Source organism: Bombus affinis, chromosome 12 (assembly GCF_024516045.1).
Source record: "Bombus affinis isolate iyBomAffi1 chromosome 12, iyBomAffi1.2, whole genome shotgun sequence".
In the NCBI taxonomy this organism is placed as follows: Eukaryota; Metazoa; Arthropoda; class Insecta; order Hymenoptera; family Apidae; genus Bombus; species Bombus affinis.
Genome location: NC_066355.1, coordinates 8,716,557 through 8,742,514, shown reverse-complemented (window position 1 = coordinate 8,742,514; position 25,958 = coordinate 8,716,557). Strand labels below are relative to the sequence as shown.

At 43.3% G+C, this 25,958-nt stretch overlaps 3 protein-coding genes and 1 pseudogene across 4 annotated transcripts; 2 read left to right on the top strand and 2 right to left on the bottom strand.

Annotated features, from left to right (window-relative positions):
- LOC126922741 (phospholipase A2-like) overlaps positions 1-25,958 on the top strand; it is a 118,793-nt pseudogene that overhangs the window by 48,663 nt on the left and 44,172 nt on the right.
- Positions 595-13,837, bottom strand: LOC126922687 (polycomb group protein Psc-like). 2 transcript variants are annotated; one of them, XM_050735488.1, is made up of 4 exons: positions 13,480-13,837; positions 7,754-7,894; positions 6,689-7,290; positions 595-6,465 (listed from the first exon to the last, which is right to left on the bottom strand). In XM_050735488.1, exons 2-4 carry the CDS (start codon positions 7,869-7,871, stop codon positions 4,684-4,686), a joined length of 2,502 nt encoding a protein of 833 aa, XP_050591445.1. In that variant the 5' UTR covers positions 7,872-7,894; positions 13,480-13,837; the 3' UTR covers positions 595-4,683. The 2 variants fall into 2 exon arrangements, with proteins under 2 accessions (XP_050591445.1, XP_050591443.1); XM_050735486.1 differs by lacking the exon at positions 13,480-13,837 and adding an exon at positions 9,784-10,976.
- Positions 14,654-19,207, bottom strand: LOC126922682 (116 kDa U5 small nuclear ribonucleoprotein component). Its single transcript, XM_050735481.1, has 8 exons — positions 18,952-19,207; positions 18,421-18,695; positions 18,094-18,365; positions 17,334-18,022; positions 17,030-17,259; positions 16,231-16,949; positions 15,536-15,816; positions 14,654-15,235 (listed from the first exon to the last, which is right to left on the bottom strand). Exons 2-8 carry the CDS (start codon positions 18,664-18,666, stop codon positions 14,730-14,732), a joined length of 2,943 nt encoding a protein of 980 aa, XP_050591438.1. The 5' UTR covers positions 18,667-18,695; positions 18,952-19,207; the 3' UTR covers positions 14,654-14,729.
- Positions 19,462-25,173, top strand: LOC126922738 (ras-related protein M-Ras-like). The gene is made up of 4 exons (XM_050735607.1): positions 19,462-19,627; positions 19,899-20,220; positions 20,348-20,664; positions 20,769-25,173. The coding sequence occupies exons 2-4, from the start codon at positions 20,031-20,033 to the stop codon at positions 20,856-20,858; spliced, it is 597 nt and encodes a 198-aa protein (XP_050591564.1). The 5' UTR covers positions 19,462-19,627; positions 19,899-20,030; the 3' UTR covers positions 20,859-25,173.

The window sequence follows — 25,958 nt, the reverse complement described above, 5'->3', positions numbered from 1 at the left end:
GTTGCTGTGCCGATCGACAAACCGAAACCTCTTTCCAGGTAGTCGATATAACTTACCAGGGTACTATACCTTTTTCAAATTCCTCATTTTCGCCATTTCACGGGGGTAAACCTATTCGAAATTACTTTCGAGGGTCGTTTATGGAAAGCTTCCTTGGCCTATTCATAAGTAGAAACTTATTTCGTTCTATTGATATTTGCCGATATCCCTCGACAATTTGGTAAGGTTTTGTTAGACCGGTACTCGGTTAATGACTGATTTTCTATTGTATTGGTATTTACGAGCGATTATATCGTTAGACTATCTTTTACGCCTACGATGTTCCACCAGCTGTGTACTTACCTCGCTGAAAGGGCTGCTTGGTTCCATCCGAACGCAAAAATGGCGTGTATGTGGAGGAGACATCGAATCAACACTCGTATCGTGAAGAACTAAATAGTAATTTCTAAATCGCGATAAACGTTGGTACGATCAAATTCGCTGATATTCGAAGTTCGTTTCGATTATTATTTCCTATAATCCACTTACTAGTTGCGCGATGTTCAACGGGGTAACGTTAAAGGAAGAGGACGAGGTAACACGAGGTACGCTTGATTATGATTATACACATCACGATTTATTGACGAGCAATGGATCGTACACTTCATGTAACATGATTCTCGAAAACAATTTTAACAAAACATCAAAGTAAACGCTAGCTAATTAGCGATAACAAACATTGCCGATTACTATTCGTCGGCAAGATGTAAGGCGACGTTTTTAAACGCGCACAACCTCGCGATAATGACATGGATAATTAGATACTCGAACGATCAATGATATTAGATATATAAGTAGGTAGTAAGTAACATACGCGCTTATAGCCTGGGTTATTTTGCTGACTTAATCTACGGTAATTTTCGATTTTCTTCCTGTCGGTTTTGATAAAACATAATACGCACGCCGCATCGTTTACATCTTCCAGTCGCTTAAAGGTTCGATCATAACGCTCGGGTGGCGCGCAATGCTCGAAAGAAAAATCAGCAAGCCTAGGACCGTTTTGTAAGCGACAACGAAAAAGTTTCGTAAAATGTTAAATCAAAGGTAGAAGACGGAGAAGAAAGAAGGTTTGAAATATTTGAACAACTGTATTCTCAGTGATTACTGATGTTCTTTGTTCGATTACAACTCACAGCTTGTTTATTATGGAAATACTGTATTGCGTTATACGTTTAATATTTATGAGAATGACATTGATAATAACTGCGTTGATTACTTGTATACTATTTCTTTGAGTTATCGTGGAAATATTTTCGAAGCACAACCGATTACGTTTATCATTACGAACCCTACAGTTCCCAAACGAAGGTTTCGCGTAATTGCGACGAACGATAGGTTTCGCGATGTTAAAATATAACTTGTTCCGTTTTCTTATTAATTTCAATAACTTGCTTTAAAATCTGAAACATTCGCATATAAGCTTTTTGATCACAAGGACGCGATTCCGTTTCCCTTTTCCCTCTTCTTTTCTCACATCCTATGCTTACGATACGTCATCTGTTTATTTTCTTCCGGGGGAGGGGGGGGGGCACATTAGTCTCAAGAAATGTCCTCAAGATATTCCAAGTTGGAAAGAATTCTTGATCCCTTGTCGTGGCGCAGCTGTCTATTCTTCTGCGCGTTAAAGTCTTTTCGAACTATAACTTTAGATACGATACGTAACGGTTCGTGGTGTTGTTAACAAGTACACGATCGTTGCTCCAAACAATGGGTTAATATTTCAAGTAGAACTCACGTAGGTATAGTCACATGGCAGCTATTCAACTCTTGCAACAAATCAGATATTAAAATCTTCGCAGTCTTCGTGGGCTACGTTAATCGCTTTCGTAAACCATCGGTTCGAACGAACATTGTCCTACTAGTTGTTCAACGTGGGCATTTTATAATTGGCGGATCGATGGATAAAATTACGATCGATCGTGATGGTTGAACGTAACGTGATTCCGTTTTAAAAAGGCCGTAGAAAAATAACATGTAAAAATCTGGGTCCCTTTTACTTCGCCGTAAATCCTAACGAACTGTGACTCTAATGTAATCCTCGTCTTCCTAAACTGGCAGTTCTTTTTTATTTCTTCTTTTTTTTTTTTTTTTTTTTGATTATTAGCTAATTCGTGTGGTTCCCATTTTTCTCAAATGTCGTCGACCACGCGTAACCATGTAACTAATTGATGCAAATTTCCTAACCGATTCGAACGTCCGACTTCGTCGCGAATCGTGGGTATCGATATTCTCCATTGTTTCTGCGCACTCGTTGGCACCGTTCCCCTATTTTCAATATTTATCTCGACTAGACGTTTAAAACTCTTACTTTTACATACCCACCTTGACTCTCATTCGACCATCGACATACATCTTTTTTACGCAACTTGTACGCTCGATCGATGTGCAATACCGGAAACGCTGAATTATTCTGACCGTTCGAGTAGGATTTGGATTCCTAGTAAACGTTTCGTTTAAAATTTCTTTGAAATCATCGTGTTCGTCTTTATTGCTGTCCTTGTACGAACAGGAGCAGTCTGTACAAATTCCGATACAGCATTAAAAATCGCCATATATCACGCGCAACGAGCTCACAACGCACTCGATGTTATTCTTTATCCGGATGTTTTCAAAAACCGCTTGATCCTATCGATCTCGGACGATAATACCTATAATATATTATTCGTAAATCAGTAACAGCGATATGAGTTTATACGTCTTCGTAGAATAAAAACTCCCTTAATATTATAGGATACGACGTACGAGTGGTAGGTACGTATTTTGCGTATTTAAACTTCCAATTCAAAACGATACACCTCGATAAGAAGAATCGAGTGCACAATTACAAAGATTTTACAAAGCTCCTCGAAGCTTCTCACCTAATTTTTTTAAAGGGTTGCCCGTTGTTATATGTATCACTAGCATGTTCCCTTCTTTCTTTGCCTTTTTCTCTTTTTTTTTTCTTCTTCTTCTTTTTTTCTTTTACCACGAAATTATAATCGGCCTTCTACCGCAATAAATCGCTCGTAATATATTATATCATAATAGACGATAATTAAATTGCACTAGTACATTGCACACGTTCTCTGGCGTTCTTTGGCATCTCTATGAAGTACATATTTCTCTAAGGTTCTAAAAAAAGGAACGACAACACGTGGGGACAAGAAAGTTTATCCTTCATCCATCCGCCGTTCCACTCTAACCATTCATCCGCTATCCTTGTCTCTACATCCCTTAACCATACGTTATGCTACGTCTAATATATCTCTGTCAGGCGTTGTGCCATTGCCAATAAAGCGGATCCGCCAAATTGCCGACTCTTTCCGCAAATTAATTTGTCAGCCTGGCCACAAGTAGGTATACTAATTTGCATTTAATGGTTGATCATAGACAGACACACACATACGTACATGCATTACAAACATACCGCCATTGTTTCTCACTTGAGAGGAAAAGACACTGGGTAACACGTGTGTTATTCGTTTCGTCGCTACTTTCTTCTCTTTTAACGTAAAACATTCTGTACCAGACGATCTTCTTTTAGTCTTGTTCGTTTTGAAAAATGTATCTAATAGAATATATTTACTCGCGCTGTATCAAATGTCACAATCATTCTTTCACTTTCACCTCTCAAGCTGGCGCTCTAGTTTATGCTACCGGGTGTACCATGTGTCTTCACACCCACACGAAACTCATCACGCTTTACGAAACATTATAGGAAGCGGGGGGAAAAATATATGGTAACGTACAGCCTTTGGATTGGTCACGTAGGAATCTTATTTCCGTAAGAGCGTCTTCTAAATCTAATAATAGGAAGTGGTAACATCGAGCGATTCGGTCAGCATCTCTGATCTTAAGCAGCTGTTTAAATGAAACGAGATATCACAAAAAATAACGACGCAGGCTGTTGCGAGTACTTTGAATGTTACGCGAGAACTAAACCTAAATCTAGCTTTGATCTCGCGAAAATCCTGCAGAATGTCGTCGTTTTTATCGCCCGATTCGATGACACTAGAGTCAGATCTAAGCCTAAACCTCGAACCATTTTTCCATTAGCGTTTGACGATTCGTTCAACGTGCAAGTAAAGCTAAAGTAAAAGCTCAGAGAGTAAAAACTGTGACCAGACGATGAGGCTGAATGAAAAAATTATAGAAAGATACGTTCACCTCGCGGTCGATTATTCGTATAACTTTGTGGATTCTGAGTCAGATACTCGGACGCAACGTAAGGCCGGTCGACATCGACATTTCGTTGCTTCGCTTTATTGAGATTCGACGAATTTATTCAGTTACTCTTTAAAGCGATCAAGCAGTGAAACGCTGGCTGGCCGCCTCGCGGCGATCGGATTAATATGAACCCAACCTAATCTGAAAATTAAAGCCAGCCGCCGGTTATACGTAAAGAGAGAAATCGTTCAAAACGTCGATCTTTATAACACATTCGAAAATCTTCGGAGACGAACCTTCTCGTCGACAACTTGATCGCTTTAGCTGCGGTGGACGAGTCCATAAAAATAAGAACGACGAAGCGAAATAAAAGATTGTACTGATTTTTAACGAAAAAGATCAGAGACACCGACCAGATTGTTGGCTATTACCATAGGAAGTGGTGAAAAGAATGGAGGATACACAGGAGAATAGCTGGTACTGTTAGCGGAGAAAGAATTACGGTGGCTGTTGCGAGGCAGAATTGAAGTAACTGACTCTTTGATTCCTGTATTGCGACGCGACCACAGCCTGAGGATTAGGAATGTGCCTGATACTCAAGTTTGGTTTGATTTTCATTCCGAAACCGGAGATTCTTTGATGAGGTTGCGGTATTCGCAGAGCGACTTTGTTGGCGAGGTTGGCGGAGCTGAGTACCAAAGGATCGATCGAATTCTCGTCGGTGATGCAGCCGCTTAACAGGGACACAGCCGCGTCGGAAAGTGTCACTAGATTGGAGTCTTGACCTCGTCGTTGCTCCAAGTCTTTCGCTTTTCCTCTCAGTAAGTTTCCTGTCGGGATCGATGGACGCGATGGCCTTGGTTTTAACAAGGACAGGGAACAGGATGACGAGGACGACGACGACGACGACGACGACGACGACAAAGAGGACGAAGGTGAAGAGGACGACGAAGAGGAAGGGGACGAGGAATAATTACCGACCGATAAATTCGCAGACAGATCGAGAACGTTATTGTGAACCGCTCCACCGCTGCTTAGATCCAGCGGGATCTCGTATTTGGAATTGTTCGGTTCTAAAATGGCGCTCGACGTGGCAAAACCGGAAGGCTTGGCGACGCGCAGTGGCGCTAGTGGTGGCGGGCCTTTCTTTTTCGGAGGGGCGCTGACCTGAACGGGTGCAGGATGTTGTTCCTCTTTCGTCTTCGACATTGTTTTCAACGCGTCGCGCATCTGTTTCTCAGCCAACAAGCTTCTCACACGATTCGCTTTACTTTCGCGCAATTGTTTCTCGAGTTTCTCTCTGTTCAAGTTATCGATCTTCTCCCCGTTGTTTTGCACGCGTTGCTTCGCTTTATCCCGGAAATTGTCGCTAGCTTCGTTCACGGCTACCAGACCCAATCTTCGAAGAATCTCCTCGTCCTTCTTCGGGCGTTCCGATTCAACCTGTTCCACTCTTTTCACGATTTCCGGCACAGTTTCTTCCTTTTTCGACGATGGTCTACAACTCTGCGGTATGCTTCTCTGATCCACCTTATCGACCGAGGCGGAAGTATCCTCCGTCGGAGGAGTAGTTATATTTTGTGCGATTCGAACGACCTCGTCGGGTATGCTGTCTATAATTTCTTCGATGGTCTCCTCTGTCTCTCCGAGGTTCTCTTTAGTAACTGCACCTTCCCCTGGAGCCACTAACGCGCCTGTCGATCGTTGCTGACTTATCGTCGTGGCTTTGATCTTTTCTCGTCTAACGGCTCTCATCTGCAGCAATTTCTCTTTTGCCTGGCCGGTCGCGCTGCTCGACGTGATTCTCGGTGGACACGGGGTCAACCGAACCTTCAGTTTCAATAGATCCTCCCGCGGCGTGGTGGTGATCTCAGCGATCACTCGTTTGTTTCGTCGTTTCCTGTGCTTGTGGTGTTCCAGCTTCGTCAAGTCTTTGGTTTTGGAACTCTCCGGTGCGTGATTGTTTTGTATCGGTACGAGATTAGGAGTCCTCATAACCGGAGTCACTTTGCACCTTGGTTTCTTCGCCTTCGGTTCCTTGTCGCGTTCCAAATTGGTCTTCAAGGATCGAGGGGGTACGTTGCTGCTTTCTAAAATCCTATGAGCCTCGACTTCGCACTCCTGCGGTGGCTTGGGGCTCGGCGGTGGTGTCGGCGGCCTCTGAATATTTTCCATGGTCGCGGTATCCTCGGTCGTTTCGCCGTTGAAGGAACTGTCGCTCGATTCAGGAATAATAACCTCCCTGCGCGTAATGCGATAAAACAGCTTCATGGGTGCTTCCTGCAACGTCAAAATTATCGCTTCCCCTATGGTATCTTGCAGCATCGCGAGAGTTCTAAATACGACTGACGCGATAGGAAATGATTATGACTATCGCGAGGTAAACGATCGACCTCTACCGCGCGACCACGAGTTACCGACGAACACCATGCGAAAGGAAAGTAAATTATGGGCTCGCTAAATAACAGGGCAGAAGGGGTAAATGATAGGGGAAGAAACTCACTCTTTTCCAGCCGAATATGCAGGCGAGGTCCAGCAGAGTCCACGATTGGTCCAGTACCATCGTTTTCGTGCTACTGCGCCGGTTCTCGTCGTTCTTCTCGCACAGAATCTCGATTTTGTTGACGATCGCCCCGTAAGAATTCGCTTCCTCCCATCCTCTCTTCAGCATCAACAATCGCACCAGATGACGAACCGTCACTCCTGCCGGACACTTGAGATACCGCGTGCTTCGAACCTTGATCGGCTCCTCGTGTTTCGTTTGATCGGTATTGCTCGCTCGGTGTCGTGACCCGACACGGTTCTCCGGCTCGCGAGCGACCGCCTCCTCTTCCGGTTCGTCGAGCTCGCATAAGCTCAGGCTGACGAAATCGTCCAAGGTTAAGTCTAGAGCACCCAATGGAAGGGCTAAAGGTGGACATTGCGGATTGACCAGCCGGAAATGACGCCTTCGTTCGAGCTCCGACCGGAAGAGGCCGGGTACCACGAGATACACCAGTCGTTGTAGCTTTACGTCCGGCAAGAGCGGCGGAGACGTTGCGACATTGCACACGGGACACGCTCTGGCACCACTGCTCAATCGTCTGACTATGCAACCTCTGCAAACTGAGCATCGTTCGACTCGTATCTATTTTATATTCCACGCGTGTTCTTTCCGATGTTTAATTACGCTCGTTCCATCGCGAACGCCGAATCTTTACGTTCGAAAAATCTGTATTCGTCGGGAGAATATTAGAACGCGCGGAACGAAGAGCGGCAGCGGTTAGTCACCCTTCTCGAATTTAGCCACCCTGCCAGAGGGGCGGACGAAGCGGATGAACTATTTCACGCACGCGAAGTAGATACGGCCGTTGGAGGTACGGCACGGTACACGCGTCGTTATTTCGCATCGTCACCGAACGATATTCATCGACGACTTTGCTACGTTACAGCTTTTTTCTCATGCAAATTAATGTTAACGAGCCGATGAAACGCGAGTCAGATGAGCGAAAATCGTGCGATGACCGGCGACGAGTAACGAGACGGGACGAGCGTTACTACGGAGCACAGAATTGAAAGAAATACTAACAAGAATGTAGACATTCCACGAGAGTCGTTGCGTCTATGAGGTAGCCTCTGCAGAGAGGACACACGATATGTTCGTTCAAGTCTTTAACCAGCGGCTTCTCCCTCTCCTTTGCCTCCATGTCGTTAGTCGATTCTGAAACAGCTGTGCCATTCGGATTGTTAATCCAAGGGACCAAAGAGCAACGATTAGATGCTTTTTTTAAATTAACTGCGCAGCTTGCTGTCGTCGCCGTGCACGTCGCACGGAATCATAATTCACGGCTGCGTAAAAAATTTCCACGCATTGTCGCGATTCGTCGTACGCGACAGCGAGTCGAATCGGTGATCGCCGATCTCCGGCTTATCTAAAATTAAATCGCGTAACGTTACGCGTTAATATACCGACGTGCGCGATATCGATGCGCGTTCTAATAACGGTCGGAGGATTCCGAAATGCAGGTAGCCGCGCGCACTAGCCCGAGGGGGGAAACACACGCACGTAATCGCGTTAAGATACGTTCGAAGCAGCGATTTCCATTTACGCGAGACTCGTGCGTACCGTCGATATATTTAGAATAATGAAATATCTCGTGAAATGCAAGGGGGGAGAAACGAGTTACGCCGGGGCTTTAAGGTCTATCTCTTAAAGGGGATGGTTTCTCTTCCCTTTCTCCCATCCGTGTCTATCTGTGCAACGATATTCGATAATATTTTCGACCAGATGGTTGCCACGTACGGTCTCGTTCACGACGAACATGCGTGAGACGAGATTCAGTCGGTATCGCGCGAACGAATCTGATTTCGCGCGTGCTATGCTCTCGCGAACGGTTGGCGCGCGCGCCAGCGCTACGGCGCTGCTGTAACAGTTTTTCACGAACGGCCGTTAACTAGTGGCTAACGAGCAAGCGGCTTCCTATCGAGTTTCGTAGTCGTACGATGGCGGCAGATTTAGCAAGATTTCGTAGGCAACGAACGGGAAACGCGTTTGCCGAAGTATCGCGCGACGAGCAACGAGATCCTCGCGTGAAAGGTATACTTGACAGTGAAACCAGCTTAGTCACGCGATACGTCGGCTTGGAAAAACTAGGTTTTTAGAGCTCCCGCGTACAGATCTCCCGCGCGACAATAACAGAGGCCAAGTGTCACTGCGCATGGCTAACGAACTCGAAGAAAGGAGGAAAGGCTCGACCACCTGCGTCGACGACATAGTCGACGGCTTCGCGTTCGTGCAATTTCGCTCTGCGAATGATCCGTCAAGGCCGGGAACGCGACAGAAAAGAGGTTGGTTTACGAGGAATGGCAAGAGTAATGAAGAACTTGGAGGAAAGGGGGGAAAAAAGAAAGAGAGAGAAAGAGAGAGAGAGAGAGAGAGAGAGAGAGAGGGAACGTGCAAGCGAGGGGCAAAGAGAGAGAGAAAGAGAGAAAGAGGAAGGACGAGTAGAAGGGCTTCTGCGTTCGAACTTGAGAAAGGTCTGGCGCCAAGAGAGCAGCGAGAGAGAGAGAGAGAGAGAGAGAGAGAGAGAAAGAGAGAGACCACCTAATTCGTTGATCGCCGTCGTTACGGATCGACGCGATTCTCCAGAGAATCGCGATCTTCGTTCTTGGAGTTGGAAACGTCCGCGCGATGCCGATCACGTCTCGCGTGCTCGCGACGAATCGTCACGAGGCCACGGTTGTTACGATCGAAGGAAGAAAGTAAATTGGACGGCGAGACGGTAAAGAGAAAACGGGAGGAGAGAGATATAATAGAAAGAGCGGCGATGGAGAATCGCGAGGGTAAGCCGTCGTCGATAGGAGCGTTGCCACGGTAACATCGGTGGTTCGAGCGTTTTTGCTGGAACGTCGACGTATACCGGTCCGAGAGAGCACGGTAGCTATTCCAGGCAACAGGATCTCGCGGGTAGAGCATCGGCATCGCGGCGAGCAGCGGCGGTGTCCTATCTTCGGCGGAGGATCGCGAGTACCGAGCGTAGTACGGGCTTGTTGGTCGATTCACGCGACTACCATACGTTTCGCAGGGCGGTATACAGAGGCTTACGTGTAGGTGCTTACCAGCGTAGCGAGAGAGATGGTCGCCGTGGCCAGCAGCGAGCTGCCGTCCCGGCTGGCAGCGGAACGTAGCAGCGGACGTGGCAACGACGGTGTTCTTGGTTGCCGTATCGCTTCTCGCGGTGCAGCGGGCGAAGAGAGGTGGCAACGCCGCTCCGTCCGTCGGCGTGCGGCGCCCCGAGGCTCTCTCTCGCGATAGCGCGCTCGTTGTCGTCGCTCACGCCGTCGCACTCCTCACCATGGTCGTCACGAACCCGTGACCGCGAGCAATCCTGATAACTTGCACGCCGCGAGCTACGTACCATCACGTCCCTGCTGCCTGCGAGCACAGCGCCGCGCACATGTCCGACGATTTCGACCCGATTCTCTCTTTTTCCTTCCCCCTTCCTTCCCTGTTTACTTCCTTCCTTCCTTCCTTCCTTCCTTCCTTCCTTCCTTCCTTCCTTCCTTCCTTCCTTCCTTCCTTCCTTCCTTTCTTGCTTCCTTCCTTCCTTCCTTCCTTCTTTCCTCCTTTCCTTCCTTCCTTCCACGCTCTACTTCCCTCTCTTTCGCTCCTCCACTCGCTCTCCTCCGTCTATCTCTCTCCCCTTGCTCCTCCTTTCCTACGTTTTTCTTCTTTCCTCGATCGTTCTTCCTACGTGTTTCCGTCGCCCCTACTCGCCGAACGAGGGAACAGAAAACGAAACTCGATCGCGCCTTTGTTATCCTCGTGCACCGCTTTCTTCCTCGATCCACGTCGTAGCCGTCGTCGTTGCCGCGATTGTCCCGTCGACGACGTGGTTGTCGATCGACCGGTGGGTCGACAGGCGCGCGCGCGCGCTCTTGCCCGTGACGTTCCTTCTTTCTCTCGCTCTCGCTCTCCCCTCTTCGTGGCCTTTTTCTCCGTCTCTGTCGCTCGATCCTCCCCTCCGCGCTGCCCTCCTCCTCCACGAGGACTCACGGGGTCTTGTCTCGCGACTCGACGTAACGTAACCGCTCTCTCTGGCCACGACTCGATTCGGTGCACTCGGCCGACTCTCGAACGAGTGCGACGATGCACGATGATATCGGGGATCCGGTGGCGGCGGTGGCGGCGGAGGCGGCGGTAGAGGCCAACGAGAGAGTGTGTGCAGCGGTGGCGCCGAACTGCGGCGGTAGCCGCTGCCACTTTTCGATACGGTGCGATTAGAACGACGCTGCACGGAAACGACGGGAAGACACGGGCACTGTTCGTATCGACCCCGCCTAAACCCCGCCTCGCTGCGACGGAGCCGCACGAGCGACGCCGAGCGTCGGCGAGCGTCGACGAACCAGCCGGTTTCCTTTTCCGACTTCGTCCTTTTCGGTCGTTCCGACCTTTCCTCTTCTTGTTCAACACCCCTTCTCCTCCTCTTGGTACTCCGCTTACGTTTTCACCTTTCGCATCCCTCGATCGTCGGATTCGTCGATGAATTCATCGATCGATTCGTCGATCGATCGCAGTCCCGGCGAAATCGTTGTATCGTCCAGCGTCCGCCCGTAGCTGCTGAAGAACGAACTGATCGATTCGAAGCTAAATCGACCGTAGATCGTCCCGCTATTGTACACCGACGCGCGAAAGCAACGGTTCGTACCCGACGTATCTTCTTCGCCCCTTGCGTCCGTTGTTCGCGAAAACGACGCTTTCTTCGTCCGCTACGAAGCAGCGATGGATGCTTCAGCGGAGATTAGGACGCTCGAATAAACCGAAACCAGCGCGTTTTCGAATCGGAAAGGAACGCGATCGAAGTACAGGTTACCCGCGTTTAATCGGCGCGAGGAACTCCATGGACCGTACGATGTCCCTTTCCATGTCGCTCTAATTACCAGATGCCTTTAATATGGTACGATCACGGTACATTCGACGTAAAAAGCCGCTTTCCAACAGTTACGGATCGCCATCCGTTTCCTGTGAAACATCGCAGGTATCTACAGCGACGAATCTGCGTACGACAAATACGTACGGACGTGACGGTGGTACTGCGTGCTAATAAATATGGGACACCGGTAACGAAGCTGCTTATTAAACGCGTTCGATCAGCGATTCGTCGAGGCCTCCGGTTTCGTAACTTCGGCCTGTGTGTCAAAGAAACGAGGCAATCGTGATTGGCAAACGAGGCAAACGTGGCTGCGCGATCGTAAAGGCGTTATTCTAGTTACGATAGCTACGCATACAGGCACGCCGTCTGCCGATAACGCGCTACGAAAGTCACCGAACCGTATTCGAGAAATATCTTGCGCACCAACAGCGTGTCGCCCGCCGGCAGATCGCACGCTATTGTAAATTTAAATTGTTGCGCTATTTATAGAACGAATAACCAACGAGATGTCCCTGATTGGCCGCGCCGCGTACTTTTCGCGCGTTTCTCCGATTCTTTTCATTACCGATTCTCCCATCGTCGCGTGTTTTCTCGCGCGATCTTCCTGGACTTTGCCCGCGTCTATCCGACTTGGACGGAACTCGATTTTAATTTCTTCTCAACGAAGCATCGTGAAAGGGCTTCGGTGTCGATTTCGGCGATGCGGACTCGACGTCTCGAAGAGACAATTTAGTCTACGACGCGACGTAATCGTGGAAAATCGTAGCGCCATACGGGACGTGGTTAGACGCTCGAGGTTCGTAGCTCTCGTTTTTCGATAATCGTCGGCGATTTTTATTCGAAAGTACGATTTTAGCGCGAAAGTCGAGCGAAAAGAAGCGCGGTTATGCGTGTACGCCAGCGCGAGTACAGAGCAGAGGGGGAGAAAGAGAGAGAAGTACGAGAAGTCGACTGATCGATCGGCGGCGACGCGGTAGACCGCTTCATAACGACATCGCCTTGAAAAGAGACAGTCGCCGGGCGAACCCGGTTTTGCGTCCATCGAAGCAGCACGACTCTCTGGTCGATCGACGCTGATGGGCGGACGAATGGGCATGGTTATAGTTGGTAAAATGGCGCCAGGCTCCGTCCACTTTGACCACCCATGCGACTGTGCGCAGTTGCGGCTCCGCCTGTAAACTGCGCGCGCTGCCTGCCTCGCACTTGTATCTTCCGTCTCGAATCTCCGACGTACGCTGATCGTTTTAGCTTTTTCGCTAATTTCTTTGGCTTTAGATTTTCTCTTACGAAATTTCGTCGGAACATGGCGATATTTTTGGAGAGGAGAAACGGACGGCTTCGATATTTCACGAGTAAACGATAAGCGCTTAAGAAGCGAGACAGTCTCGTCAACGTATGAAATGGGACGATATATTGCACGCCGGGACTATTTCGTGAAGCTTAAACGGCTAGGCGGTTATGATTACAGCGGATGCGTGTCCTGACTGTAAACGTTCCGATGAACTCGATACGTCCAAGTAATCGATACGTATATACTATATAGATTTCTACGAGTGTATGCATTTCTTCGCATATTTCGTTCGTCGCAACGATCATTCGTTAGGGAACACGTATCCGCTGCGATCGTAACCTAACTTTCGCGATCCGATGGTTGAGTCATTTTCGAAGCAGCAGGCTTAGCGCGATTCAACGTGTAACTTGCAGTTTTAGCTTTTACTTGCTCGGCATTGATAGCGAGACGATTCAACAAATTTAAAAACTTTCTTACATCGAATAGAAGGTGTATGTTGTATTCGTAGCTTTGTCAGTTTGCAAGTTTTACAACAACACTGACTCATTATCAGTCATTATTTTGTTTAGTTATTGTAGTGGCATATCTTACCTACGATCGGTCCTATGATGTTCCAATGACTCACGACGATTTCTTTGTGGCCTGTGTTTCTTTCGAGACAGCGTCTCCTCTAAAATCGACAGTTTTTCACTTACACCGCAATCAATGGCAAGTGACGATATGTGCTTTCCTCTTGTTTGTTTGTGTAACGAAGATACTTGCGAGAGAAAATTGTACAAATTTGAATGTACATACAGAACATGTGGGTTCGAACTGAACCTACCGTTGTACTTTCTTACGTACGTAATTCGCGATTCGCACTTCGAAGGTTAATACGATAATTTTCACTGGCAAATCACTGATCGGAAAGTCGCGTTAATCGCACGTCTAAAGACTAAACTACGTATCAGCTAGCTACACCTATTTATACGATATTTAACCTCCTGCCCTACAATTTAAGTTCTGAATGTGGCCAAGAGAAAAAAGTGTTTGTCGCATGTAGCCCGAAGAACGTACATTTTATGCTCGTGTTGTTTATGTTTGGCCCGAAGGACGTACCACCTTTCTCGCACGTGTTCTTCGTGCTTGGGTCGAAGTCAGTGAGCCACGAGTCTAATTCGACGTTGTAGGTTAAGGGTTTCAAAATTTATGATCTTCGTTTTGCATTTGTTAATTACGATACTCTGTCTATATCTATGAGTAGAATCGAATCGTTTATCAATAGTACATTTGAGCGTTTTAATAGCAGATGGTAAAACGTATCGGATATTCGAAGAATATTCCCAAGATTGGATAAACGAGTTAATCGATTTTACGGCGGATACCCTTTAGAATGATACCTGGATTTTGTTTTAGACGTTAAAAGGAGTCGCAGTTTGATGTTCGGTGGATCTATTTCTGAAGAAAGTAGGTGGACAGTAAAGCTTTGTCCATATGTTGCGATCTACTTTCGAATGCGGCCTCGAATGTGTTCTATATACATATTTTAACAGTATACTCTTATTTATAGCCGTATAGTTAGATCGGACGTTCTTTATTTTATATCGCGGACAGTTCGTACTTCGTAACGGCGTTACGATACAGGAAACGCGTCTAATTTTTCACGACTTTACAGCGATTTAAGAATTTTGAATCGTTTTTTTAAGGAGATTTTATGTTTTTGCCAATAGAGCATTGGGATGTGGAAATGGAATCAGGTGAAAGTGACAAATCGATAGACACGCGGTTTTCGTATAAAATTAATTCTTTAATGATAACTTGTGGTAGTAAAATTATACAGGAAATTGCTCTACGGTTATATTTTATAACGGGTAATTCAATAGAACGTCCTGTCGGGCTAATTCCAGTAACATAGGATCGTCGAAGAATTTGTTGATAGACACGTCTTCCGAAAGTCCCTTTCGCCTCCTTGTCTTCAACATAAACTCTCTAGCTAAGTGCGTAGCTGGCTGTGGCTCCAGTGGTCGAATGGTGATGCTTTTGTCTAATGGATCGCCAGGCACGATCTGCCAATGGTGGAATACGGACAGGCAGAACGCCTGGCCTTGCGTATGGGTTCGCAGGTCAGTTTCGAATCCGAAACTATCGATTGCCGGGATGAATGCTTTGATGGTATACAAGGGACTTCCGGGAACGGGAGCGTCTTGAGTCACGTGGCCCCTTCTTTTAGCCAGCACGGTATAAACTGCTGACACGCAATCCGCAGGCGCTTGAACTTCGACGAACAAGTAGGGTTCCATCAATCTGGGCGTTGCCATAAGGAAGGCAGAATAGGCTACCCTTCTGGCCGTCGGAATTATCTGACCACCTGTAAAACGAAACAAATTAATGTTGTTCGCAATAAGAAAAAGGTGGAAATTATTTTTCGTCGCTTCACGGAGTCAAGCGAAGTCGGAGAAAAATATTATTGGCTGATTAATAATAATTAATTAATAATATTAATACGGTATATGCATTCTGAGCGCTTTCGAACTTTGCTTAAAATATTTTAATGTACCTCGAGAAACAAAATATTGAGAAATAAAAAACGAAACTGCAGTACTCCTCTTACTTCGGTGCCGTTTCGAACGCAGTCCCCGAGATAACAAATACACAATACAATACATACCTCCTCGATGAAGAGGTTCTTGAGCAATCACGGCGTCCAGGATTTTGAACTTGACGTTTCGAATCGGTTCTTCGCAGAGAGGACCTTCTCGCGTACCCCACTGGAAACCCTGAATGATGGCGTCACGGGCGCTGTTCAATAACGTCTTATCTACTTCCGATGGCAAAGTATCGTCGACCAGAATATTAGGACCCGTGGCGTCTGGACCAAACGCCCATATGCTTCGCGCCGCCAATAAATCCCAGTCGTACTTCGTCTGGAAAAATTCTCCTAGACGTTTTCTGCAAAGACGAGTACATTTTGTTTTGAGATTTTTGGAACTTTCGTGACTCGATACCGAGCAACCCAGACTTGCGTGTACGAACCGTGTCTTTACTCCCTATCAGGGTCGATCGACCCTCTCTGATGAAGCTATATACCCGTGAAGCCTGCATTAACGTACTAATCTATTTTCTATATCGACAAATAGGCTGCGGATATTTGTACGAATTTATACTATTATAAACACAGCTAAAGAGACAGAACCTAAGCGAAAATTTAATTTCACCCACTAAATACGTTGTAAGGAGTACCGTATTTTGCATATTTTGTACATTTTTGCGCACTAAGCGCATTCCGTGTATTTTTGCATTTTTTAACTTTCTATAAACGCGTAAAAACGATCTACTGGCGAGGTACAGAATTTTTCTACTTACTTGTTCCACGTGATTTTAACGTGTTCCGCCTCGATGTCTTCGGCCAGGCCTCTCTCGAGTGGTTCGGCGATCATCGTCAATTTGTTCCGTTTATTGGGTGTCTCGGCGAAACACTTGAGAGAACTCGTTTCTACTACCGTCTCCGCGAAAGCAACGACCGGGTCTGCTACTTTTATATCGATTTCCGAATACATACGACGCAGGTCGTGCATCGCGCAGTCCAAGTACAATTCACCGGTGCCTAGGACCACGTGTTCGCCGCTCTCCTCGACTCGCGTGCCCAGCAATGGATAACTTTTATTCACTTTCCTCAGGCCGTCTAACATTTTTGGTAACTCTGATGGATTGACAGGTTCGACCGCGATTTTGATCACGCTCTGAGTATTGAACTTCAATGGTCGGAAGATATGTAAGTCGTCTGAATTACTGAGATCGGTAATGGTGCTCGTTTTTACGATCGGCCTGTCTATACCTTCGATAAGTACCCAGTTGCCCGCGGGAACTCTGTTCAGCTCGATCGAGTAGCGTGCCTCGCTAATCCACAATCTTCCCACGGTTAAAACGCGAGAATCTTCTTCGTCGGTACGCGAGTATGCTTCACCTAATACGCGGACACGTTGTCCTGCCTCGAGTGTACCTGACATTACCCTTCCGAGGACCACGAATAGAGTACAGTCCTCGGTAGGATACATTTTTGTGCTGTGAATCATTAGCCTGCCCTGTAAATATCGTTTCCGTGTTAAAATCTATGTGGTAGGACACGAAATACTCGTAGTGTAAATATTTCGCAAGTACTAACGTCAGGATCGCAATTGATCATATCCTGCGCGAGAGACGAATCCATAGAGCCTGTGTACACGTGTTGAACTTTGACCGGTGCGTGTGACTGAGGACTAGGAACGTGGGCCACACACATATCGACTAATCCGCACATGTCTCCCAAGAAACGCGTGCATACCAATCTCAACAGAGGTCTAATATTCATTTTCATTTCTTCTGATGTTAGTCTTATGCCTAATTCGTCCAGTACTGTGGAATTAAGTTGCAATGTTATTTCACGGTGAACGAAATCTACTAAGTTTAATTTAGAAATATTGACTAACCATCGGGTAAAGTTGTGTCAACATCGCCGACAACTTGCGCGAAGATCTTGTACAATGGCTCGAGAATGAATTCAATAAAGCTGCGCTGTGCGGTATTGTGTGGCGGTTTTTTCGTAAATTTCCGCGTTTTCGAGTTAAAGTATATATCTCCCCATAGTCGTTTTGAAAATTCATTGGCGTTAAGCGAGGGATGGATCTTAGCGTAAAGCGCCGCGAAAGATTTCAGGGTGAAACAGACATTGTACTCCGAGCTCGCAAAGCACACGTTTCCGATTGCAGGTGAGACGAAAGATGGATTTTCAGAATCCGAATATAGCGCTATCAGTCCATTAATTTCTTCGATGATATGTCTTAATTTATAGTACGCGTCTAAGGGGGGCAATTTTAGTTCGAGGATCAGTCGGTCTATCTTATTTATACAAACTGTTAACGCAAGTTTTTCCTGAAGCGCGTGTTTTAGTAAACGTTCTGTGTTCAACATGACGCCTTCGGCGGCGTCGACGATCAGCACCGCTCCATCGGATAAACGTATCGCCGCTGTCGCCTCGTCAGAAAAATTTACGTGACCCGGAGTATCGAATATATTCAAAAGGTAGGACTTTGATTTTACGTCTTGCAGTAACAACGTCACGGGTGTTGCTTTCGTCGATACTCCTCGTTGTTGCTCGGTGAATAATGTGTCGGTATACCTAAGAACGTAAATATTATGTATTTTTTTGTTTAACTTTTAACGAGGGTTATTAGGAGTATTTATGAATACCTTAAAGGTTTTTCGTCTGTTACGCTGTGAAGATAGGGGTGGGTCTGTCTCACTAGACAATCGACTAAAGTAGTTTTGCCGTGATGTAGGTGACCAAGTAGAACAACATTACGTATAAGGTGAGGTGCATCCATCATATCTGCTAAAAATTCTATGCTATACGTTGTCTCTGGTAGTTGCTGTTGTTTTATTTGAAACTTTGGTCTTCGTGTTGGTGCTATCAGTGGTTTATCTAATGGCTGTGCATCTTCTTCTTGTACCAATGTCTCTACCTATAACGTATTTTAATCAAGTATATATTAATTATTAATTAATTGTTCAATTTACCTCTGGCCCATAAACTTCTAAAGCACTTGGATAATATCTTTTATCTTCGTGCAATACAACTGCCATGGAATTTCCTTGCTCCGATTGTTCTCTAACTTCATCTCTGTCTTCTTCCATTTCCTCATCGGAGCGTTCTCTGTCTTCTGCATCATCTCCAGCATTTCCATATTCATTTTCATCTTCGCTATCAGAAGCCAAATCAGGACCAATATAATTGCCAAATTCATCGTATAGATCTGCATCCATGGTTATTCTCTTTTTTATTTAAGTGATAACTGCAAATATAAAAATTACACATTTTAAATATTATTGATCATTTTTATATGGCATAAGATTTATTTTTTGTCGTATTTTTCGTTGAAATTACGTTAATCATGATTGTTTACAGGCGGTTATTTCGAACATAACCTTAAAATCAATGACAATAAATGATAGATTGTAATGATGTTAAAAACTATAGTAATCATTAATAAATTTTGTTAAATTTGCCTTAATATTTACAAACGTTAAGTACTAGTACGGTATGCTTACCAAAATTAATATTATTTGACTAGGAACACGGAAATGGCTAACCAACTTTATAACTGATTACACTTGATAAACGTACATCATATAAGTAACGTTATGAAATGAAACACATATGGGTGTTTTAACGATCTTTAATTATTAGATCAACGGTACAAATATAAAAGTTCACTAATTGTTTTGTATAAATTACACGTGTATTATTCGTGCTTTATCGTATATACATATTTCATATAAGTTTGTACGAAGTAGAACGAAGTAGGCTACGAGGGAGTATAAAGTGGCCTGCCAATATAATGAAATGAAACTTTCACTCTTTTTAAAGTGTATATTCAATATTCTGCGACATATTAAATGAATATTCTCAAATCGACTAAGCGAAGTCTTAAGGATTTCATATTTATAAATAAGAGCAGGTTTTAATTGAAAGTTACATTTCCATTTCAGTATTATTTTAGGTCAAAAATTGTTGGCACCACTGTAATAGGTGTGATAATTGCAAAATATGCCGCTAGGGTAGTTATGTTTCCGCGCATGGTCATAAAAGTATACAAGACCTATTGTATACGCTACTACGTTAAAGCTTACACAAACATACTTTCCACATTGAAACGAATGTTGCGCACAGTAACCCAGACTGACAGCTGGGAGAACGTGAAACAGGAGTGGCAGATCATGTAAGGTATGTACTTATTTCATTCAAATATAGACTACATTGCGACAATTCAATTGTCATAGTACAATCTGTAAACTCCTAATCAAACCCTGGGAACTTCTCATCTAATTTTGTCCTATTAAGTATAATTGACACACCCGTTACATCGCGACCTCTCTAGGATAGCTTTCTTAGTTTTCGTGTTCATGTAAACAAAACTATTACAATAGAAGCTGTTGAGTATTAAGAAGCAACACGTTGTGAATTTCGTCGGTTCGATGTAAGTTAACCGTTTCAGGGTACTCTAGTCGGAGAGCGAGACTTGACAATTCACGAGCAGACGCGCTGCTAAGAATATATTAGAAGAGTTGACAGGATAGGCAGAAGAAGGCAGGGCAGCGGGGGAGGGGGCGGGAGAACAAGAGGCGGTATGACACGACCCCCTAATAATGACAACCTTATGACCTTCAAATTGGTCGTGGTTGGTGATGGAGGTGTTGGAAAGAGCGCACTCACCATACAATTCTTTCAAAAATTATTTGTCACTGACTATGATCCTACCATCGAGGATACCTACATTCAACATACAGAGGTAGACAAACAATGGTGCATTCTAGATGGTAAGTCGAATTCAGTTGCTTTGTTGCATTTAATTCTGCTATCTGCTATTTTTGTGTTATGCTTAGTGTATTGCATTAGGCCTTCAATGCATTCTTGTGTGTACAAAAGTTTATTTGTACCTAACAGTGTTAGATACAGCTGGTCAAGAAGAATTCAGTGCCATGCGAGAACAATACATGCGCAAGGGTGATGGGTTTCTATTAGTATACTCTGTGACTGATAAACAATCTTATGAGAATATCATGAATTTTTATACCCAAATACTTAGGGTAAAGGACAGAGACATATACCCTATGCTTCTGGTAGCCAATAAGGTCGATTTGGTACATTTGAGAAAAGTTACAGAGGAACAGGGAAGGGAGTTGGCTCACCGCTTGAATATACCTTATATCGAAACTTCTGCCAAAGACCCACCATTAAATGTAGATGCAGCATTCCATGAGGTAGGGAACCATAAAAATAGATAAAAGAAGGAGCAGGAAGACTATTGTATATATAGTTGCACATGGATGAAAGTAGCTAAGAGATTTGAATAATTTTGTCCTAGGTTGTTCGTATCATCAGAAATCAACCTCCAGCTGAGTTGGAAAAGAATCGGAGGAAACGAAGACGTTCAGGAAAATGTAATCTTTTATAAAGCCCTAAAAATATTGAGTGAGTATTGGGGCTGTATAATGATTACGAATTACCTTCTTAAAAGGTCACTTTTTGCCATAAAAAAGTGAAACGCACCTGCCAAAAAACAAAAAAAAAAAGACGAAAAAATGGGTCTTCTGTCCTCCATCGTATATAGGTACATGTGATTCGTACATTTTTCTTTTTTCGCCGATCCACGTATGAGTTCATAGTATTAATAAGCATCGATCCCACCCTTGTAACATAAGTGTACAAAATAGTAAGGATAAGAGATGCATCGATCGAAAAAGAAAAAAAAAAGCGATACTATATGTCTCGGAGACGCAATTAGATTTTTTAAAAAATCAATTCAGTATCAGTTTAAGACTTAAAAGACCGAAAAAATTTGTCGGAGTTATCGACTGTTCATCATTACGATAATATGAGACCACGTCTCAGTATGCGTGTATACATCAATTTTTTACCATTGACAGAATACTATGGAATTGAGCGTTTTTTATTGCACAATGCATAATTCTATAGAAATCTTTTTACTTCTTCACGTAATAAGATCATGTCATGAAATGACTATAATAGTTTCATATATTGACTCAGCTCCTATTTTAGACAGCGGTAAAAGAAATTATAGCTTCAAGCGTGTTTATTTATTTATTTAGGTTAAATGACCTTTTATCTTTTATTTACGTGACGATATATTTATGATGATGTATGTATTTTTTGACAATTTATTGTTTGCTCGAATCTTTCCTGTTACATTTGTTTCATTCAATTCACGTACAGATTTTTAGTATATTTTCAGTCATTGTCTTTTTGTGGCGATGTAAATAATATTCGGAAAAATGAATTCTTCAACAATAAGTTTCTCTTTCTTCAGTAAATATACCATTAGGTATTTGGAACCTAATGAATATCTAATAAATATTCTGAATCAAGAATGAAATATTCAACGTAAGGCAGTATTGCCTCTGCTATTAGATTATTGGCTTTGATATTTATAGAGGTCTGATATAAAATATTTATCGTGTTTGAGTATTCAAGTAAATATATACAACGCGAAGTATTGTGTTTAGCCAATTGAAGTTGAAAGATATAGTGTATTATTAAAAAGAAAGATATACAATGAGCAATATACATATTGCTTTTGTAATGCAAGCAAAACTCGTCTAATGTCGCGATAATTTCTTTTTTTCTATCGATTAGTTTAGTTTCGAACGTTTGCCACTCTATCAAGTGCAATACGTGAATTTTGACTATGTCAGACCTTCTTACGTATATTTAAGAAAATAATGCCATGGCCTATTTTAGTATTTAAACGTGAAAAAGGAATGCGTACATTTAAGAAGCGCTCCAATTGCGTGTGTAAGTGAAATTTAATGTTACATGCGAATGCAAATACCAAACAGTGAATTATTTTTCGTGCTTATACAGACTCGAACGTTGCAGTCTATATCGTGCATAATATTCGTCTTACATCTTCTACGTACTCGATACGGTACTCGTACGGTATTCGTAAATGAGAAGATTATCAACGAGGACGTTACAACGCGAATGAAACTTTCTCGTTTGATTATCTTCCGTTGGTGTACGATAACAATAAGTATTCATTAGCAATGTTAATTTTTTTTTTTTTTTTTTTTTTTTTTTTTGTTGAAAGGTTCAGTTCACGGCTCGGAAAATAAAATATATTCGTAATGTAGCACAATGAATATTTAATTCTTCGCTATATGTTAAAGATAAGTACGCGTTGTTTGTAGTGTACATGGCGCTGTGGAAACACAAAACGAAAAGGCGGTTTAATTGCTTTAGACGTTCTTTAAGAAACTTTAACGAGGTACTCTGCTTCGATTGTCTTTATGATTGCGACACAATCCTTGAAAATGTAATATTCGTTCTACTTATCGAAATTCGATTCTAGTATTATATTTTGGTGTACGCACAAAGTGCTTCTCCTATACGTAGGAACGGTGTGAAACTGAGCAGTAATATATTATGGTACGTACGCACAAGATGTGCAGAAATATCTTGGCGCCACCGATTAATTCTAACAAAGAAACATATTTGCCTTGAGATAAGAATAATTTGTATTATAAACGATGAAGGTTAACGAAGGAATGTGGGGTAGTTGCCGTAATGTAGAAAATCCACTTCGACATTCTCTAACGATACAAAAGAGATGGTTGTTGTATTTTATGACCAGTCGAACGTCGGATCAGAATAGGTCTGATAGCATTCTTCGTTAAAGAAAATTTTACATAGGCGTCGTTCTTCAAAGTGCAACGAAGTATTAGACAAAATTAAAAAGAACTGAGAAACAACGTACGTATTTTGCTCTATCGATACTTTCGTTTGCCAATAAGAGGTTCGTAAATTAAGAGCCTTATTTTAGCTAATCTATTCTCTTAGATTCGGAGAAAGCTCAATGCGTAGTTAAAAACTGCACTGCACGAGTAAACGATTGTACAAATTTTACCGAAACGTTTATACGACACTCTAAACTTATGATTCCGTTACAGTTTCGGTATGAAATATAATCGCGAATCGTATCGCTCTGCATAAAATTTGCAAATTGTAAGCGATCGTACGTTACTATTATGCATTCACGAAATTCACCGAACGTGTGGGCAACCGAATTGATTTCTTTATCGCGCGGACGTATTGTTCGCGTGATATAATACGGGTTATACATGTGCATTTCTCCCACAAGGTGAAACGAATCACCGCTTCGTTTAAAGCCCGTTCATTTGGTAGTAGATTTAGTAGTTACATCGCGAATAAACGTGGACCATCCATCTCGGTCGATCGATTGGAAATTTCTACGTCACAAAGAAGTCATTACAGAGGAACATCGCGTAGATCCAATTAAAATTAATCGAACGCGATTAATCGATGCCTCACTGGTTTTTAGCAGATATAAAATTCTTATTTCGTTTCGTAAACGCTGTTTCTAACAATGGATTATATTAGATCACGCGAATAAAAATATTTATACGTTAAGAATCGGACTCTAGATCGAAAGATTCAAACAGCGATTGTCGTCGTTATTTCGCAGCTGAAAAAGGAAACAAACGAAACGAAGGAAAAGAGAAACTGTATAAATACGTGCATATTGTGAACATTTTTTAGACTCAGGATTTAGCGTTCCTCGCATGTTGTAATAATCTCAAAAGCGCTACGTTTTTTATCGCCGTCCATGAAAGAGGATCGTGATTGAGCAGATGAAAATAGAAACTCTCCTATTGTTTCGTATGCAGCGTGTACGACAATTAAAAACCAGCACGATGTCGTATATCAAATTGAATTTTAACATGGAGCGAGCATCGTGCAACGTTGAAGAAGGGAAATCTGTAAATGCAAAACTCGTGGCGTTAGCGTGCAAACTTTTAGGTCATTTAAAAAGAGAAGAGTCAAGAGGATTAATTATTAAATAGTCAATACGTTGAATCATTGTGATACTGAGGTGGAGAAATCGCAAGACGTAGCGAATGCTGTGATCGTGCGAGCCATCGAAGTCAGTTGGAACGACGTTTTTCTTTCGTCTGTCAATGGAAAAGACGGGAATTTCGAATTTTCATCGTTGACAAGATTGCCAGATGCATCGAAAAGAGAAACACAGGCGGAATGTTCTTTACAGAGGGAAACGACCAACGAGATCGTTTAATTAAATTACTGTTATACAAACGAACGGAGGAAAATTTGGAAAAGTCCCTGACTTCGTTCTCGTTTCCTCCCAGTGTTTGCTAGTCACTACATTCAAATACAGCACGTCAGCATAGCTACTTATTATTAATTTTTTGAATGGAAAAAAGAAACAAGAAGTACCGTATAATGGCACACAGGAAACAATGAACTACACGTAATAAGAGAGTTATAGGTTTAAGATGAAGTACGATCGTTTCCGCCGTTCTTGTCCTTAGATAGCGACGAAAAAAAGAAAAAAAAATATATATATATTTTGAACAAAAAATAAAGAATGAGTATTCCTCCTTAACGATAGTTATATACGAGTGATGTCGACACAAATACAATTATATATGTAAACTGAAAAATATGTATGTATGCTACATACGCGTACATGTGATATACGTGTATTCTCTGTATGTGTATACGTATACAGAGCATGGACGTATGTGTATTTTCTTTGTTGAACGAACGTATGGATGCGAATGCGTGTGTGTTAATCGTGCGTGTCACTACTTGTGCAGGTCACTGTATGGAGTATACAATTGATAATAAATTATGGACACGCGTTTACAAAAAGAAAAGCAAAAAAAAAAAAAAAGGAAAAATCAATAAAAAGGAATCGTCTGACCTATCAATTTTATGACCTGAAATCAATAGGGATAGACGTTCGTTAAGATCGAACGAATGAAAAAGCAATTTACCTTGGTCGATGAAATGGATTTATCGTCGGAGGAGTGGAGCACCGAAAGGAAGAAGTTTAATTACGCGGACAGACGCGACGATTTTGCTTGAAATTGGCCCTACCTTGGAATTATCCGAAACTCACGCCATTTTCAACGATTTAAGAGGACTTAATGCCTCGGATTGTTGCCGCGTAATACAACGGAAATCTCGAGATTTGCTTTCGAAACGACGCGACGCGATGTCGTCTTGTCCTATTAAGCGCTTTCAAAAACACTCACCGCCGTTGGGTCGCTTTAATTAACGCCGATCACGTCGTTTCAATCCGCGCGTTAACTTTTATGCGTCGATGATAATTTCCCGACTGCGTACAGTTATTTCGTTCACCATGATATTGCGTATATTCGCATCGTGCGACCATGAGTTATCGTACAGAATAATTTACTCTCGAGGATTCCTTTGATATCGCGACTGTATTCATAATTGACGCGTTAGTTTCGTTTACGCGGCCGCCTCGTTTGTTAATTATTTATGCGTTCGCTCGAAGCGTATTTCGTCAAATACGAAAATTTGTAAAATAACATAGTAATCTCGTTAACGTAAATCGGAGCATCCCGAAGTGTGCTAACTGTTCGTGGTTCGTTATACTAGTTTGATACATGTCGCAGTCGATAAGACCATTTATTGGTACATCGATATGTATTGGAACATCTATTCGTGTACTATCGTTTAACTTCGT